Raw genomic sequence first — 16,989 nt, forward strand, 5'->3', positions numbered from 1 at the left:
CAGAGCGTAAATGTTGTATGTCACTGGTATTTATAATACATCATGCGGCAACATGAAGGGTAATATGCGCTTCTAAGCAGCTGTGATGTGCCAGAACACAATGACATAACAAGGTTACCCGTAACCTCAGTTATTCATCAATTTATAAAATCAAGCTCTAGGAAAAGAAAACACACCCAAAATACCAAGAAAAGAAACACAAAGACTTCATTATTCAACACAGAAGACTTTATTTACAATTAGACATAAGGATCTCAGAAAGAAGAGTTTGAGCCTTATTTTATTTGTATTGAGTTCATTAACATTTCTAATAAATGTTTATCCTGCACTGTTTGAACAAATGTAAATACTTAACGCTAGCCTTAATAACATGAATTAACAATAACTGTAACTGATGCTTTGGACAAAATAACTACTAATTATAATTCAAGTGCACTATAGGTGCTGAACATAGTTTAAAGTCCAGACCTGCATTGAGATCAATGAGATTATACATATGAACAAACGTATTTGTGTGCATGCAAAATTGGGCCCTGAGACATTTAAAATCATGGCCTGACTTGCTGGATCGCTGCTGCCGGAGCACCACATAGCACTAAACAACACCAGTAGAGCAAACACTAACTTACTGACAATGGACTTGAAGCCAAAGAAGATGAAGCTGAAATGCTAGTGCATTAAAAACGACAGGAGCATTGCTGCTGTTCCTTTTGTGACGATACCTCGCTGTTATATTCTGGCACAAAAGACTAGTTCTACTACAAAAACTTGGTGTCAGAACTTGAACCACAGCGGAGCTGTGCTTGTTTCAGAGGAGAAGGTGACTCTAAAGACTTTAGCTGTGCTCATACTTTTTTCACCAGCACATAGGACTCTAGGGATGCTTCCAGTTGTGTCAAGCTGTCCCCAGACTAATATGGGAACAGAGCATCACATATGACACCAGCAATAATGTAGGGATGAGAGAAAGGTCTTGTTTTTCATTGACTAGCAAGCACCATGAGTAATTGAATGCACAGGCTCTCTAAGTGAGAGCAGAGCTTCCCTTGAGCGCCATGCCTCTTTCACATCTCCTGCCCTGTTACTTTGCATTTCCAGTTCATGGCTGGAAAAAAGAGTGTAGCTATGTACCACATAGACCTTGCCTTCATGAATAATCTCCTGGGGATTTCTGTGATTCATCAGCTCTGTTGATAGCTACACAACTTTGTCCACAAGGAACATGGGATTAAAACAACAGCATTTTAGTCTGTTGGGTTTTTCCATTGATTTCCAAAGGATGAAAACACCTTACTAAAGATACCTGGCCAAAGATACTGTCCTTTACTAGCAAGACAAACCTTTCTGGTTTAAAGTCCATTGTAGCATTATTTCCAAACACCAGGCTATGAGAGGCTGGCCATGTTCGATTTTCCTTTTTCTTTGCAGCTATATTTAAGGGGACAAAAGATTCAAGAAGAAATCTTAGAAAGTGCTGAACTTAGGCTCTTGTTCTGAATTCAGTGAGTCCATGGAAAAAGAACCCACAACACTCAATATCTGCCCCATTGACTCTCATTTCTAAGACATGGCATTCAGATGAAATGAAAAAGTAAACCATTTACGCAGATGGCAGTGTTTGCTACCTGTCTACAGGCTGATACACCTCATTAAACAAATGGTTGCACAAATTTCCTTGTGGCAGATGGTTTATCAGTAAAGAATTGGGGCTACCTGTTTTCATTTATGTTCTTCTATAGCAAGGAAATGGAACCCTCTGATGTGTGATCAAAATCATTATCTCAGTCTTTCCTGTGTCTGGAGCATTCTGGAATATTTTCGGCTGACCTTAAAGGTGATATATGAGATCATTCCATAAGGGAGGCATTGGGCAAAGTGGGGTTAGGGCAGAGCAGAGGCTGGCGTTCAAGCAATAGCCAGAAAGAAAAGCACACAGGAGGCAACAGTAAGAGCAGTGCAGCAGGTTGGGAGTTAGGGAGCAGCTCAGATTGCTGAACAGCTGTGGAGCCAAATGTTGATGAGCTCCATCAACATATCAATGACTGTGGTGTGTCTATGAGCCATCTCCATATAAAATGTATAAACCACATATTTTAGTAAGTCTTTTATTAAATTCATGTGTTACAGTTAGTAACTTTACATAATAAACTTCACATTCAACGCAGTTCACATCCCTGAATAGAGGACAGAGAGCAGTTCTATTGCAGCAGCTTCCATTCCTTGAAGGAACAGAAAGAACCATTGCAATGAGAGTATCTAGAGCACAGCATGAGCTCAAAGGTGTTGTCATTCCCAGCCTGTGCTCAGAGACAGAACATCAGCAAATGGCTTTCATTTGTCTTGCAAATCCCAGAAGAAAAAAAGTAGCAAGTTGCATAAATGGCAGAAGGTGGACTAAAATCCAACCACATCTCAACTTCAGTCTGCTTGAATGTCATTTAAAATGTGTAACAAGGTTCAAATAATCAAAGTTATTTGAAAGCATAGTTTCCATGGTGGCCTCTGTAGTGATGTCAGAAGTGTGGACCTTTGGAAACATCAGCTTATTTGGGTTAGTGGGTTGGTCTTCTCAAAATGGAAAAGTATGTTGAATTCCATAGCATGTGGGCTGGCTGTGCCTTGAATCATACCTTTTGTCTCTGAATTTTAACATGCTGCTTGGATGAAATTTCAATTAAATGTTGCCTACCTCCAAAGTCTTTTGTTACCTGTAGTGAAATAAAATCAGAATTCAGCATGTGATTAAGTAAGCCTTCTTAAAAATGTCTCTTTACTACAGCGTACTTTTCACCATAACATTCATGCCTCTACTCTTTTAAATCACTCCAAAAATGTATTTGATTCCTTAGGTGTCAGTGCATTAATCCACCACTTGGTTATTCTACCCATAATGGGAGTGTATTTAGTCTTAGTGGGCTAGGTACGATCAGGAGATGTTTAGACTAATATGATGGTGATGCACAACTGAGGGAAAGAAGTGAGAAAACCTATCCAACTCTCAATAAAAAATGTCATTTACTGCGGGTTCTCTGAACCCCAGACAGGGGTATGTCCTGGAAGAGCACAGGAATCTGCAGCTGTGTGGCCTCTGTCCCAGAGAAGTGCCAGAGGACACTTCTGAACAGTTTAGCAGTCTTGGATAAAAAGTCTATTTTCATAAACTTTCAACAATCATGATGTGTGTTGGAATAAAAAAAAAGTTGGTCTTCTGATATTATTCCCAATACCCTCTCCTGGTATTAAGAGCATCCTGAAAGATTAAGGCTGGAACGAGAATTTGAAAACATTAGCTAAATTATGTGGATGATTTCCCACAGAACAACTGCTGAATTTACTAGCACTTAAATAATAAGGACAGTTAAATAGGTAATGATTCTGAACTTCTTGAAACCCTGAGGAAAAGTTGCTGCTGAGGACCGAGCCGTTAGTGCTTACTTACTTATTTTAATTTCTTTGATCTGCATATGAAATAGGAACCCATGAATGCGAGGAATAGCACAGAACCTGCAATCATTAACACCATCTGCAGCACACTCAGCATCTGGACCCGCCCGGTGACTTTATTTCTGAACATTTCTGCTTTCGCATCCCCAATAACAGCAGACTGAAACAGTGCAAGAAAAATGTCAGTGAAAGGTAAGATGCAAGTCCTCACTTACTGAATATATTCTTGGCATGTGCAAATCACAGCATGAGTTTAATTGCCCAATTTCAGGGCACCGAGACTGAAAAAGCTAAGTCAAGTTTTTTTCCCTATTTTTTAAAAAAGTGAAGATTAATAGACAGAAAATATACTAACCTCATTTAGCCAAAGAATAGGAAAAATATAAGGTTTTTGAACTTTTGATAGAGCTCTGAAATGAGAAAATAAAATAAGTACAGCATGTTACCTTTAGTTTGGTGCATAAACCCAGTCTCTACTTAAACATTTTTCTTCTCCTCTAACTACATTTCTACCTTCCAGATGTAACTTTTTAGTATAGTTTTGGACTGAAAAAAAAAATAAGCCTACAATTAATAACAGACATTTTATATATTGGGCAACCATCTCTTTCTGTCTAGTCTTCCATACGTGGGTAGTAAGAAAGAAGAAAGGCTGGACAGCACAGTTAGGTGTTGGTGGGAGGGTTCAAAGATCTCTGTGGTGTTCACCTGCCAGATGTACAGGATCCCGAAATGCACATCTGTACATGTACATTTGGGCCAATGAAGAGAAAAGAAACAGCTAGAGACCCGTCAACCCTTGTGATAAAATCCATCTAGTGGCAGAGCACACATAAATTCTCTCTCTCATCAGATTTATTACAGAAAATACATTTTGCCTTCTAGTTCATCCTCATGGCCCCCATTTGTGTTTTGTAAGAATGTTATTTTTAAGAACATGTTGCCTTGTAAGCTTCTGTGGGGAAATGAATTGTGTGTTGAAACACTTGGGCAGTGCCTTGCTCAAGAAGGCTTGCTTTTTTACTGAAATTTATGTTGTCTGAAAAGTCATGACTGAAATTTTTGCAAGAAAGATGAAAAGGCTTTGGGAAAGTATTTTTATTCCTTCTTTTCCCAGCCATTTCTACTCACACTCTCATAGACCAATCAGCCCTCTTGAAAAAAGACTTTAAAACCAAAATAATGAATTATTATACTTCTCAATACTCACTCAATTTTTGGTGCAGGCTTCACAAGGAGATTTACTTGCAGCCTTTTCGCAAATTGTAGTGTAAAACCAGTGATCTAAAACCAGGAAAAAAAAAAGTTAATTGAAATTTTTTGATTTGATGTCTAAGCCTACAGTATGGACTGTGTCAAAAAGCACTTTGGTATTATTTTATCCTTCTGTTTTGAAGGATTCCATTTGCATGAAATTTTAACGTTTCTAAGGGTCTCTCATTTCTCATAGAAGTTCTGATTTTGTGGCTTTACCATAGTTACTTTTGCAATTTGCAATTAAAACTGAAGAAAAAAAAGGCTAAAAATACTAAATCAGTCATGAAATGTTTCATGTAACAGTATGTTTTATGCTTTTTTTTTTTTCACCAGAAATTAGCTAAATTCTCTTTTTCAATAAGAATGTTTAACTTGCATAGGGCTGAAAACAAACGTTTCATATTAGAAAGAACATATCAAAAAAAGGCCCGATCTTTTCTTCATCTCCTTCTTTTCTTTATTCTTCTTCTTCTCTTTCATCTCTTCATTGCTTTGAGCAACCTGGTCTAGTGGAAGGTGTCCCTGCCCGTGGCAGGGGGGTTGGAACTAGATGATCTTTGAAGTCCCTACCCACCCAAACCGTTCTATGATTCTTTTCCCCTCTGTCCTCCACAAAGAAAAGAGAGGGTGTGATTCTTGAAAATTTTATATCAGATTTAGGAAATTCTGATTGATGTCTCTATTCTAATTAAGGTGAAACAAAGATTTAACTTTAGATCTCCTCATTGAAGCTACATAGCTTAACTGTCAAATTATATGACAAAATATTTCAGTGAAAAATCCTGAATTTTACCTTTTCATCCAAATTCAGAGCAAAATACAATTTTGAAACCTTAGAATTCATCACACAATTCAGAAGACTTTGGGAAATACACTTAAAGTTAGGAATCTGAATCACTGGAACAGAAGTAGAGGTAAAATTGGAGGCAATCAAAATCAGATCTGTCATAAATTCATTCAGTTTGGGAGCTCTGTTAGACAATCGGAGTTACAAAACCTGCTCTAGACTATTCTGTTCACACTACTAGCAATTTTCTTCGAAACAAATGGATCTATATTTATTTAATTTCAACTGAGATAGTAATTATACAAAAATGGCTAGTTATAGAAAATGAAAAAATTGAAGTATAGAGGGAACAGAAGAACTTCCATAGAAAAGAAATTTCTCAAAGTACTTGAAGATCATAGAAAAGCTATAACATACTTCAAAGTTTGCAGAATCCATTTAATCCCACATTCCCAATAAGGCAAAAATCAAAACTTATTTTCCAAACTTTGAAGGTCAGAATGAGACAAAGTTCTGCTCTAAATTTCCCCTGCTAAACCCATAACACTTTTGTGAGCAGATTGTGCAAAAGCAAGCATGAAAATACTCTATCTTCTGCTCATCCCTCTGGTAAAAGGTCTACTCTACTACAATTAAATTTAAACATTGCAAGTTTACTGAATTAAAATTATTAAATATTTGGACTTACAGGCTCTACGTCTAGAAACGTCTCATGCTCCTCCTCATTTGGGCTCAAGCCTTCAACATCATGCAATACAGAATCACTTGCATGAAGAAAATGCGGGAGAGAGATAAATACCGGTCTTCCTATTTGAAAAAAAACCAAAATCACTTGAATCATTAAGCCTTGTTTCAGTGCTCATCTTCTAAGGCCATTTTCCAAGCAAACATAGTTTTTTCATATAGACACACAATCCTGATAAAAATGTTAATAGTCCTACCCCCAAAAAAACAATTGAGCATTTCTGTGATTCTGCTGTCATTAGGAAAATTGGTATGGAGAAATAAATTATAGTCATAACTTCTGCTTGTCTGTGTCCACACTGTGGAGCTGGCAGTGCTCCCAGTTTTGTGCTGAGGTGGGGACCTGACTGTCACTGTTTTCCCCCACCCTTGTGATCTTGTTTTAGTAGAAAGTAAGCCTGAAGGGACCCATGCTGTCTGCACCAAACACAGACTCTGTATATATTTATTTTATTGAACCAATGCTAACCTTAGCCAATAGTGTCTCTCAATCTCTGTGTGTGTATATAGTTGTGTACACACACACACTGTGTGTGTGAATTATCACCAATACAAGGACTGTGATTATCTCTGGCTTTTATACAGTGCCTATAGAACCCTCTTTCCTTTCTATACTTGCATTTCTGCAGTTTCAGTATACGATCTGTAGTATCATGATCACGCACAGTGCTATGTAAAATACAAAAATACTATATTCCTCATTTTGGAAAATGAGGCTTCAGAAAAGTGAAAGGTCTCACGGGCAGCCTGTGGAAGAATTCACAGAGACGAATGTCCTGGATGTTAGAGTAACACCTCAGCTACAGGACACGTGCTTTCTCCCCAGTTAAATGGCTTGTTTGGCAGTACCATGTCACTACTATACCTGCTTTGCAGGCACTAATGTCTAGGACTCCAGCTATTGTGCAGTTCTTTGATATGACTTCATCTTTACAGAAGCAATAATTATCTCTGACTTCAGCAGGTGACGCAAATGCTTCACGAGGAACCGCGAAACGATAGAGTTGGATTCCCTTCACATTCTGCTTGCCCTGGAAAACGCCATAGATAGATCTGAATATGAAAGAGGAGAAACATGTTTCAGTCATTTGGATTAAAAACCTGAATTCATGGCAATACCCCTTAAGTATCCCCCAACTGTCTGTCTCTTAAAGAAACAAGTACTGCAGAGAGCCAATGCCCAGGCTCCCTTCACACTCTTCAGCAGTTTGTAGGGATGTTCCTCTGTAATGGCAGACATTCCACACTTTCACGAAAGGATGTACAAGCTCAGAAGTGAGCATGACAATACACAAAAAAACAAAAATACTAATACTACTAATTAAAATATACACAATACTAACAAATTAATTACAAGCTTTTCCCTACACACTTCTACATGACTGTTTTTATGAAATTTTTGAAAGTTTCTGGACTACAGTAGAAATACTTACCAATATAAATTAGCTCTGCTGTAGGTTTTTGCTGACATGATGATACTAATCTAAGCTGTATGATGCAGCCAACATTCTCCATGTAACCTTATTCCATTGCATATGAATCAGAATACCACTTAAGCTTCTTTTTGATGATACATTATCAACTGATACAGACATATGGTTATTACAGAGTAATACAACCAGGGCAGCAATACTTTGCCTTGCAACCAGACAAGAGAAGGGTTCTGGGGTTTGCAACACGGACAGAACTATTTTCCATGATCCATGATTGTTACTCTCCTTCTTCATTGTTTATTAATTGTGAGAAGTAAACGGCCAGAGGGATCTCTCAAACTGTGTGCAATCGAACCAAAGAATTTTATCATTTCTGCTCTGCATAGAATTCCCTTTTCCATGACTTCTTCAAGTTTGGGGATACAATTACTTCACCAAAAAAAAAAAAAAAAAAAAAAAAGAACTTTGACTTCATGTAAAAACACTGATCTTTAAAAACAAACAGTCTGCAAAGCAAATGGCCCACTTTAAACCTAGTTAAAAGGAAACAGCTGTTTCCAGGCAGCAAAATAAATAAAGGGGTCAAACCTCCCAAAGTAAATACACTTTAAATCTTTTAACATTACTTTCAGTGATCCCATTGGAGAACTCAGGGACACTGGAGAGCCACAGCAGAAGCAGCAGGCTGAAAAGCCATCAGGATTTATTAAGCGGGAGGGGGGAGTGTTGTTTGTAAATACATAAAAATAAAACATGTAAAAATATCCTATGAGAAAACAATTTTGAGTATCTAGTGGATGACAGCAAATCCTGTTCTGCATAGATGATGTTCTGGAGAAATGCCCAGGACAGCCTGACTGGCCCCTGCTGTACCTAGTGCCTTCTCAGACCAAGTAAGGCAGGTTATAGGCTGGGTCCTCGTCGTAGGAGAAGTTCAAGACTTCGAACCCTGTGGCCCTCAGTGTCTTTCACAGATCTGTAACAGCTCACAACAGTGTCAGATATTCCTGAATTATACATCTGTAACTGGCAGAAATAAAATACACCACAAATAGCTCGCTAGTTGACATAAATAAAAGTGGTAGAATCAGGTTCTGAATCATGAGCGCAGCTGATTAATTGACTTGTGTTTAGGTGAAATGTTTATCTTGAACTGCCTCAGCGACATGAGCCCAAGCAGAGCCACTGTGTTTGCCCTCTGAAATGAAAGACATTCGGGTGGCACACGCAGGTGTGTACGCACACCAGGAAGGGACCGGCTTACCTGCAAATATCAGAGGAGAAGAAGCGCAGTGTTTGATCCTTCTTAACAAACGGGGGGAATGATGCCCCATCTGTGAATAAAATAAAATAAAATCTTGAAAGCATTTCCACTTAGAAGACATGCTTTAATTTCTAGCTCAATACTCAGCTGTTACTTTCATATAAAGCTGTGAAAAAGGTAAACAAAATGAGTCATTTATGGGGAAAATATTTATGTAAGTTATTGCATAAAGACAGGCACTCCACTGATAAGATCGTATTGTTTTTGAAAGTGAGCCAAATTATGGCAGCTTTTTTTTTTTCTGAGATGTGAAGCTGTATGATCAAGCCCATTAACAACAGATGATACAAAACCCAATCCTCTTTAATACGAATCCCAATACCTGTTGCTATTGCTTCAAGTTTTATGCAGTCTAAAGACCTAAACCTTTCCAGAGATGCTTGGTTCACCTGCAGTTACGGCACTCTGCTTACAAGAAACACAGCTTTAGACTTCAAAACTGCCTATTTAATAATCAGTGCTAAACCTTTTTTCACCAAAGATTACTCAAGTGGACCTCTTCTTTGTAAGCTGAGATCCTCTCTATAGCTAATGGAGAGAAGGAAGGACTTCTAGGGCACAATCCATCTCACACCATGGTAGGCATGCAAAATAGGTCAAAGGAGTAGCACTTCGGTCATGTCTTTCTCTCCACTCACTACGACAAGAGCACAGACAGCCGGTTTAGAAGTATATTTCTGCGCTGCAAGCATCCAGAGTTAAGTAAGAGGAGTCTCTGCCATTTTCCCAAACAAGGTGTTGTAACAAACCTTTAGCCAGCACATTTGTTATTTCTTGCTACAATTTCTGTTTAGTTTCTTAGCAGCCATAACCAAGGGATTGAAAACATCTGTGATATCTTTGAATCTAGTTGGCAAGAGCGAGAAAGCTAAATTACATACTGCCATTTGCCCACTGCTGGCAGAAGCACTTTTCCTTAAAGAAGATCCAAGATCATCCAAGACACACACTCTATTTCTAAATCTTGGCAGTCTTGGAAAATTTGCAAACACGGACTCATTTCAAGCCCCATACAAGAACACTCCTTAATCTTTTTATCATCTAGATATTTACTTATACTATACATGCTGCGCTTTGGTGTGAAAGCTTACAAGACTTTTTAAACCTGCTGCTTCTCGAAACACATTGTCTCTCCTGAGCAGTTGCTCTGAATGCTCTTGTAACTTGTGCGATAACCTTTGCTAACAAGGAATATCTCCACATTTTCACTGTACTCGAGCATTTAGTCTAGTTAGCTGAGTATGTTTATTCCATCAGCTGTGGAAAAATAAAAATAAAAAAAAAAAATAAAAATGCTGACCCTGGGAAAAAAGGGTTCAGGCTCCATAAGAAAGAAGAAAAAGTCCCAGAACCTAAGAAAATATCGCCTCCTTAAAATTAATTACATAGTTTAAAAAGGAACTAATCCTTCTTTATTCACAGACTTTTAGAAAGTCAGATTCTTGTGATGTAATTGAAATACTTCAACATAACTTCCCATGTGCTCTGAGTTATAAGGAAAATGATCTATGTGAGGTAAAGCAGCACAGAAAAGACAAAAAAAAAAAGTCCAGCAAAAAACCCAGCCCAAAAACCTGCTTGTTTTGGTACTCGCCCACTGAAGGTCTGCAGCTCTTTGCAAAAGCCTCCACCATGACATCTGCCAGCCTCAGCTCAACAGACTGTGGGGTCCTCACAGCAACACTTTCACTCATCAAGAAGAAAAATATCATCTTGAACAAATGTATCTTAAACAACTCAACTGTTTTCATATGCATTTCAAAAGCAAATTCAAAAATCTTCTTCTGCATTCATCCCAAACTAAACTACTTCTCTCCTTCATCCCTCTTCACTTGCTAATGGCCTCCAAACTACCTGACAGCCTTCTCCCTTGTCACCTCAGTTTCTTTTTATATCTCAGTAAGAAACTTTTCTGTCCATTCTGGTGCATATAATTTTATTTTTCAACACTGTAAATGAATGTACATTATGAGAATGCAAAGATAATTTTCAACTGGTATAGCAAAGAAAAAAAATCTTTGTTATATTGTACCATAAAGATAATTAGTAGAAGCAGAGCTGGATTCTCCTCTTGTGTCTCTTCCGCATCTACTCTAGCTGAAGAGGGTGTGTGTAAATGTATATATAAAATAATGTACAATAATGTATAATATATATATTAATAGATACACACATATGCATGTATGGCAGTAGTAGTATGTATACATTCATATTTCTATAGACATTTAATATACAGAATACAGAACTGTCAAAACTCAGGGTAACTAACTTAAATATTGTATCTCATTATTCCCTTGCAATATTAAGAAATGTGTTGCAGTTTTAAAAGGCTTTAACAGGCTCACCTGTGCCATTAACCAAATCACAATAATCTTCCCAGTATGAAAGATTCCTTTAAGACAAAAAAAAAGAGTCATGTTGCATGCAGTATATTATACCATGTAATCCATTTCATTACCTGTACTGACACATATAATTGCTCTAGTATAAGCCTGACCCATTAGCAAAGTCAGAGGATAGAGATGTTCATTTATTTATTCAGATAAACTGTATGATGCATTAGAATAGGCTAAAAGGGATCTAGCTACTTACATATGCAAAACAGAAATAATTATGTGTATCAAAGAATCAATAGCTGTCTTAAATCCAAGCTCCTAACAGAATCATTAACAACTGAAAGGTGGTTTTTCTAAGCCCAGGGCTTGACCTAGCTTCCTTTGAATTGTTGAAGATTTTCCATTTATCTATAGCTCTTATGAATCAATCCTTAAAAGCTATGCCTTGTAAATAAGCATGTTTTTTTTAATTATGCAATACTATGATACCTTTTGTTTTTATAGCTTTCAATTATTGCTGTTTTTTTAATATCTTCTTTCCCAGTATAGACTTTGTAAAGTCCGTCCAATGTCCCATTATACTGTAACAGACACAAGAAGAAGGAATAACAGTTAGAAGTACTGAAGTAGATTGCAGCATTGTCAGATTTTTCTTCCTCAAGGCAGCTGCCTTAATTTTTGTTCACAGAATGATAACTGAAGGCTTTGGTTTCACTTACCGGGTAGAAGACTCCCAGAACTGGGTCCAAGGGGAAGGGTACCTTGTTTAAGAAGGGATCTTTGTATCCCCACAGTAATTCTTTCACTGTTCTGTTCTGCAGCATGGATGACTTAGAAGCTTTAATCCAAGTGTTTAATAGTAGTTGTATAAAAGTGTTTGTATACAAGGCAGGTGCAGCCTACAACAGCAATAAAATTAATGTTTAGCATAAAATTCTGCATGTGCTTTGGATCAAAAACACAGAGAATGACTCCAACAAATCTCTGACAAAGCCAGTTTCCAGAGTTACAGCTCACTGTAAGTTAAGTTTCTACTTAAAATTGACACTCCTTAGCAAAACAATTACTGGCCATAACTTACACAAAAGCAGATAATTTGTCTTTACTGCATGCATGAGTTCACTAGATCATGTCCAATCACAGAATCACAGAACAGTCGAGGTTGGAAGGGACCTCTGGAGGTCGTCTGGTCCAACCTCTCTGCTCAAGCAGGGCCACCAAGAGCCAGTTGGCCAGGACCATGGCCAGACAGCTTTTTAATATCTCCAAGTAATAATCTCAAATCCCTATCTGTATAACACGGGTTGTATCACTTTTGGTTTTCTACCTTTTGTCATCTCCATATGTCACATATTTTAGACTTACTCTCACTATAGACATATAAGTAAAACTATACAAGCCTTGTTACTTATTGGTTTAGGTAAGTGGTTTAGGTTTGCAGTTACACTACCAGCAATACAACTTTATCCTGCATAAAACTGACCAAGTTCAGAATCTCCATTATTTCTTTACTTAGAAAGAATACATTTTTGCAACAAACAAGTCCTTTCTGAACAGCTTTAATTCTAAATACTGGATAACTTTTCCTAATTCAATGAAGAATAATGTAGATTTACTAGCAGTAACTGTAATGAACACTCCCAGAGGCATAAACACAAAGTCAAGTCCCTAAAGGCAATGTGTGGAAAGTAAACAGAAATGATCTATGCTGGCCTGCATGGTGAAGCAGGAAATTGTAACAATTTTGATAAGTAAATCTGTGTAAAAACAAGTGATTCTCTTAGAGCAGATGCTCAGCCTAGGCCTGTTAGTGGGCCATCTCTTTGTACTTAGGGCTATGAGGATAGCAATGAAAGAGTGTTTTGCTCTCATTTCCTACCCCTCTCAACCCCATGAATCTTTCACTTTTATCTGAACTTGAACACAGAGTAAGCAGAAAGCATGGCGATGACAAGATTATGAGATAGAGGAGATGTGGGTTTAATCCCTTCAAGTTTAAGTATGAAAAACATCTCTCTGAATTCCCTCGTGAGTATTTTGATGACAAGGTTATGATACAAAAGGTGGGCTCTACTGGATTAAAGTCACTGCTGTCAAATGAAATAGGCCGAGCCTCTCTGGGAATTTAGGCTTATAACAATTTGTTTCTGAACAGCAAAATGGGGCTTGGATCCTCTGTTCACATCTCCCCTGACAGGGATGCTTCCAGCCATGAGCCTATGCTTAGACCCATAAAGAGCTACGTGGTCCAAAGTGTGGGAGTTGAGCTGTGTTAGTTAACACCATGACATAAGGACTCTGAGCATAGGGAGCAAGAACAGCTTTACAAAAGAGAAATGCTGGCCTAAATTAGGACATAGGCAGAATAAGGTCACTTGCCTTTATTTATTAGGTCTTTTCTCCCTAGAGAAAACAAAGCTCAAGGGGACTCATCACAATATTCCAGTACAAAACAAAAGAGGATGAAGGCTCTTTCTTCACAAGAAGTGACATGGAGAAGACAAAGGGCAACCAAATTGCACTAAGACAGGTTTCATCTTGACAGAAGAAAGAAATTTTTTACAGTGAGAACAGCCAATCATGGGAACATCATAGAGTCTCCATCACTGGAAGTTTTGAAGGTGCAATTGGACAGGGTGCTAGAAAATTTCATATGGGTTCCGATTCTCAGAAAAGGTTGGATCAGATGATCTTTTGAGGTCGCTTCCAACGTGGGCTCTTCTATGATTCTGTGATTGCTGGTATGATTCTATTTTGTGTTTACACCAAGCATCTCTTCACCCCGCCCCTAGCAGCCACCCTTTCACAGTGATCCTGAACAATCACACGCAGACACCAGAGTTAGTGCAAGGGCTGAATATAAATATGAAAACTGTAAACATCGGTCAAGGGCAAACATTCTTAGCTTGTGATAACCCAAAAACATCTGGACTGAAAAGGCTCTAGCACCACTCTATGTGGGGATCTCGTGCTTTTCTTTGAAGGACTAAGGCCTCCGCAGGACAGGAGAGCTCAGGGGATGCCATTGCAGTGGTGCTGAGGGGCACGATGGGGATCAAGCAGCTGGGGCAGCGAGGCCATGCATACACAAAGGAAGGGATTTAAATCAGCCTCCCCTGCAAAGCAGGACTGAGAATATTATGGAAAGAGTATGGCAAATCCACCTTCTACTGCTCATGCTGTACCTCACATGGAAAGGGAATCCATCCACAAACTCTTGATTCCTTCCCACACTAAAATTGACTAGGAGAATGCATCCCACCCAAACTGATGGCTTTGCTTCCATTGACAGGAAGAAGTCAACTTTCATTTAACATTAAGATTACCCTGGGAATATAAGAAAACCTCAATATATTTGCAATATGTCCTTTGAATTTGTATTATTTTTTTAAAGACAGTAATATAGCTATTCTCAGTGTAGCTGACACTCATGTCATCTGAGCTCATAGAGAGGAAATCTATCCTGTGGCAGTTTCAGGATTACTATCGCTAACTTCTTCCCTATTTCCTCTAGTATGTCAGCATTTGAATGTGGAAGTTATGGGTTTGTGTACTTACAACAACAGCAAGGTTGAGGCATGTGATGGTATCATTTTCTGTCCCAACAGACATATCAGGTTCAAAACGAGCAACATTAGGCAACATGTAGGATATTGTGCCATCAGAGTTTTCCGTGACATTTTCTTTGGGTAAATATCGCACCCTTGAAATACAAAATAAACACATAGAATACTTGTAATATTTTACTTTTGAGACAACACAATAAGTATGTCTGACTGAAGTTTTTTGAAAATTTTATGAACATTTTTGTAGATGAATGTTGAACATTTTATAACCACTGAAAGAATTTTAAACTTTTCATATGAATATATGTAAAAAGTCCATTTTCTGTAAAATATTTTTCTTTTGGAAATATTTCCTTACTGCCTAATGGATTTTTTTTTCCTAATACAAAAATCAAAACAAGTATTTCTTTTTTATTTTTATTTCAATAATGGATCTTGTTTCTTTTTATATTTTTTTAAATTAATTATGTTTTGTCACCTTTTTTTCTAAGCTTTCTCATGGTTGCATGTAATTAGAAGGGGATGACTCAGAATGGTTAATAAACATTCTTAAGTTTTGATTTGATAGGCCTGTGTTGCAACAAAACAGATTGCAGGTTAAATCCATAATAGGAGTCACTCTGGTAACATTTCATATGCATGTAGAGATTTAGAAACAATCTTTCAGCTCCACTGATATTCTTATAAGCCTCTCCAGCATGCCCTGTCAGCAGATCACTAAGGTAAAAATCTCTGAGCTGCTGCAGTTCTAGCTTTAGCTCAACTCTTCAAGTCCCCGTCCTCTTCCTGACCCCTCTGTGGAGCAGCATCCAGGAGGCATCATATGACTTAGTCTGTGCTGTGGGTCCTTAAACCTTGTCCCAGCCCCATCCCGGAAGGGATCTTCAGGGTACTCCATCAGATCTTCCAGCCTGGGCATGGTGGGGACCAAAATGTTCAGAAAGCATTTCCCCATGGTATACACGTAGCCAGTGCAGTGGGCCTTACCCCAAAAGCAGCTGGATCTTGGCTTCTCAAGACTGGTTTGTGTGCACGTCATTTTAATTAATAGCCTAATCTATAGAGTACCTACCTGAAAGTTGGGAGATTTTTTTTTTCTAATTAATGTTACTTCTAACTGGAAAAAAAAAGACCTAAAATAAGGTTTCCCAACAGAATCGCAGGGACAGTTGCATTTCCAAGGTCAGTTGTTCTACATTGTAATAATAATTAAACATTTGAAGGGAGATTGAGAGAGAGAGACTCCGTGTCACAGTGATTCAGGTTGACCCAATATCCCAGGTGAGCATGGCTGCAGCAGTAAGAGCTATAGCCATCATTTCTTACATAGTCTCACCTAGGCTTCTGGCTGAGATTTCTCCCTGAGAAGATAGGCACCATCACCACCACCAGAGTAGAACATTTCTGTTTAGCGGGAATTCACCTTCTGCAGTATTTCTTAACTGGTTAGTTTCCTGATTCCTGTGTAACCATTTCCTATGTCTTCCCAGGTATTCTATGAACCAAGAGTTCTCTATCTCCAATGAGAAATAAATAATCTTTTAGGCATCAAAGTATCTCAGCTGTAGGTGCTGCAATGCAAAACCATCTTGTGAATATTATATACACCCACAAAGATATCAAGAAAGAAATATCTTATCATTTTAGGAAAGTAATTCCATAACAAGGGTGCCAGTGATAGCTGGCTTAATGACTCAGGAATCATCAACTAGTCCTATGTCAACATCACATTTAAAATTAAGCAAGTGATTAAAAGCTTCCCTGAATGAGGATAGACTTCTGCATCTAGGCCCTAGCTAGTACATTAAGTAAAAAGGAGTGCTTTTCAGAGGAAAAATTGAAAAAGGAAAAGCGATAGATTAAAAATAAGTCATAAAGGAGCAAAGAAACAAAACACGTTATTAAAATAAATATGAGTGATACATGGGTGATAAGATAATCTCTTGGGTTTAGTGCATCTGGCATATTTTCTTCTATGTAAAAAGTTGCCAAACACTGAAGAGCTACAAGTGCAACGTGCCTCTGTAGTGTTGTGTCAAACACATTGCTAATGAGCAATCGCTTTTCACAAGAGCAAACACCTTCACACCCAATTACC

The 16,989-nt window shown here is 38.0% G+C and overlaps 1 protein-coding gene across 5 annotated transcripts in view; it reads right to left on the reverse strand.

Annotated features, from left to right (window-relative positions):
• Positions 1-210: 210 nt before the first annotated feature.
• Positions 211-16,989, reverse strand: part of CD36 (CD36 molecule) — a 39,347-nt gene continuing 22,568 nt past the window's right edge. For all 5 annotated transcript variants that reach the window (XM_054812636.1, XM_054812635.1, XM_054812634.1 and 2 more), the window contains exons 4-14: positions 14,884-15,028; positions 12,045-12,224; positions 11,815-11,906; positions 11,335-11,381; positions 8,930-8,999; positions 7,098-7,285; positions 6,177-6,295; positions 4,655-4,728; positions 3,800-3,854; positions 3,440-3,604; positions 211-2,708 (exon numbers count right to left, since the gene is read on the reverse strand). In XM_054812636.1, coding sequence (XP_054668611.1) covers positions 3,440-3,604; positions 3,800-3,854; positions 4,655-4,728; positions 6,177-6,295; positions 7,098-7,285; positions 8,930-8,999; positions 11,335-11,381; positions 11,815-11,906; positions 12,045-12,224; positions 14,884-15,028 — 1,135 coding nt within the window. In that variant the 3' untranslated portion in view covers positions 211-2,708. The remainder of the gene's footprint in view (positions 2,709-3,439; positions 3,605-3,799; positions 3,855-4,654; positions 4,729-6,176; positions 6,296-7,097; positions 7,286-8,929; positions 9,000-11,334; positions 11,382-11,814; positions 11,907-12,044; positions 12,225-14,883; positions 15,029-16,989) is intronic.

The sequence above is a fragment of the Grus americana genome, chromosome 1, assembly GCF_028858705.1.
Source record: "Grus americana isolate bGruAme1 chromosome 1, bGruAme1.mat, whole genome shotgun sequence".
Taxonomy (NCBI): domain Eukaryota; kingdom Metazoa; phylum Chordata; class Aves; order Gruiformes; family Gruidae; genus Grus; species Grus americana.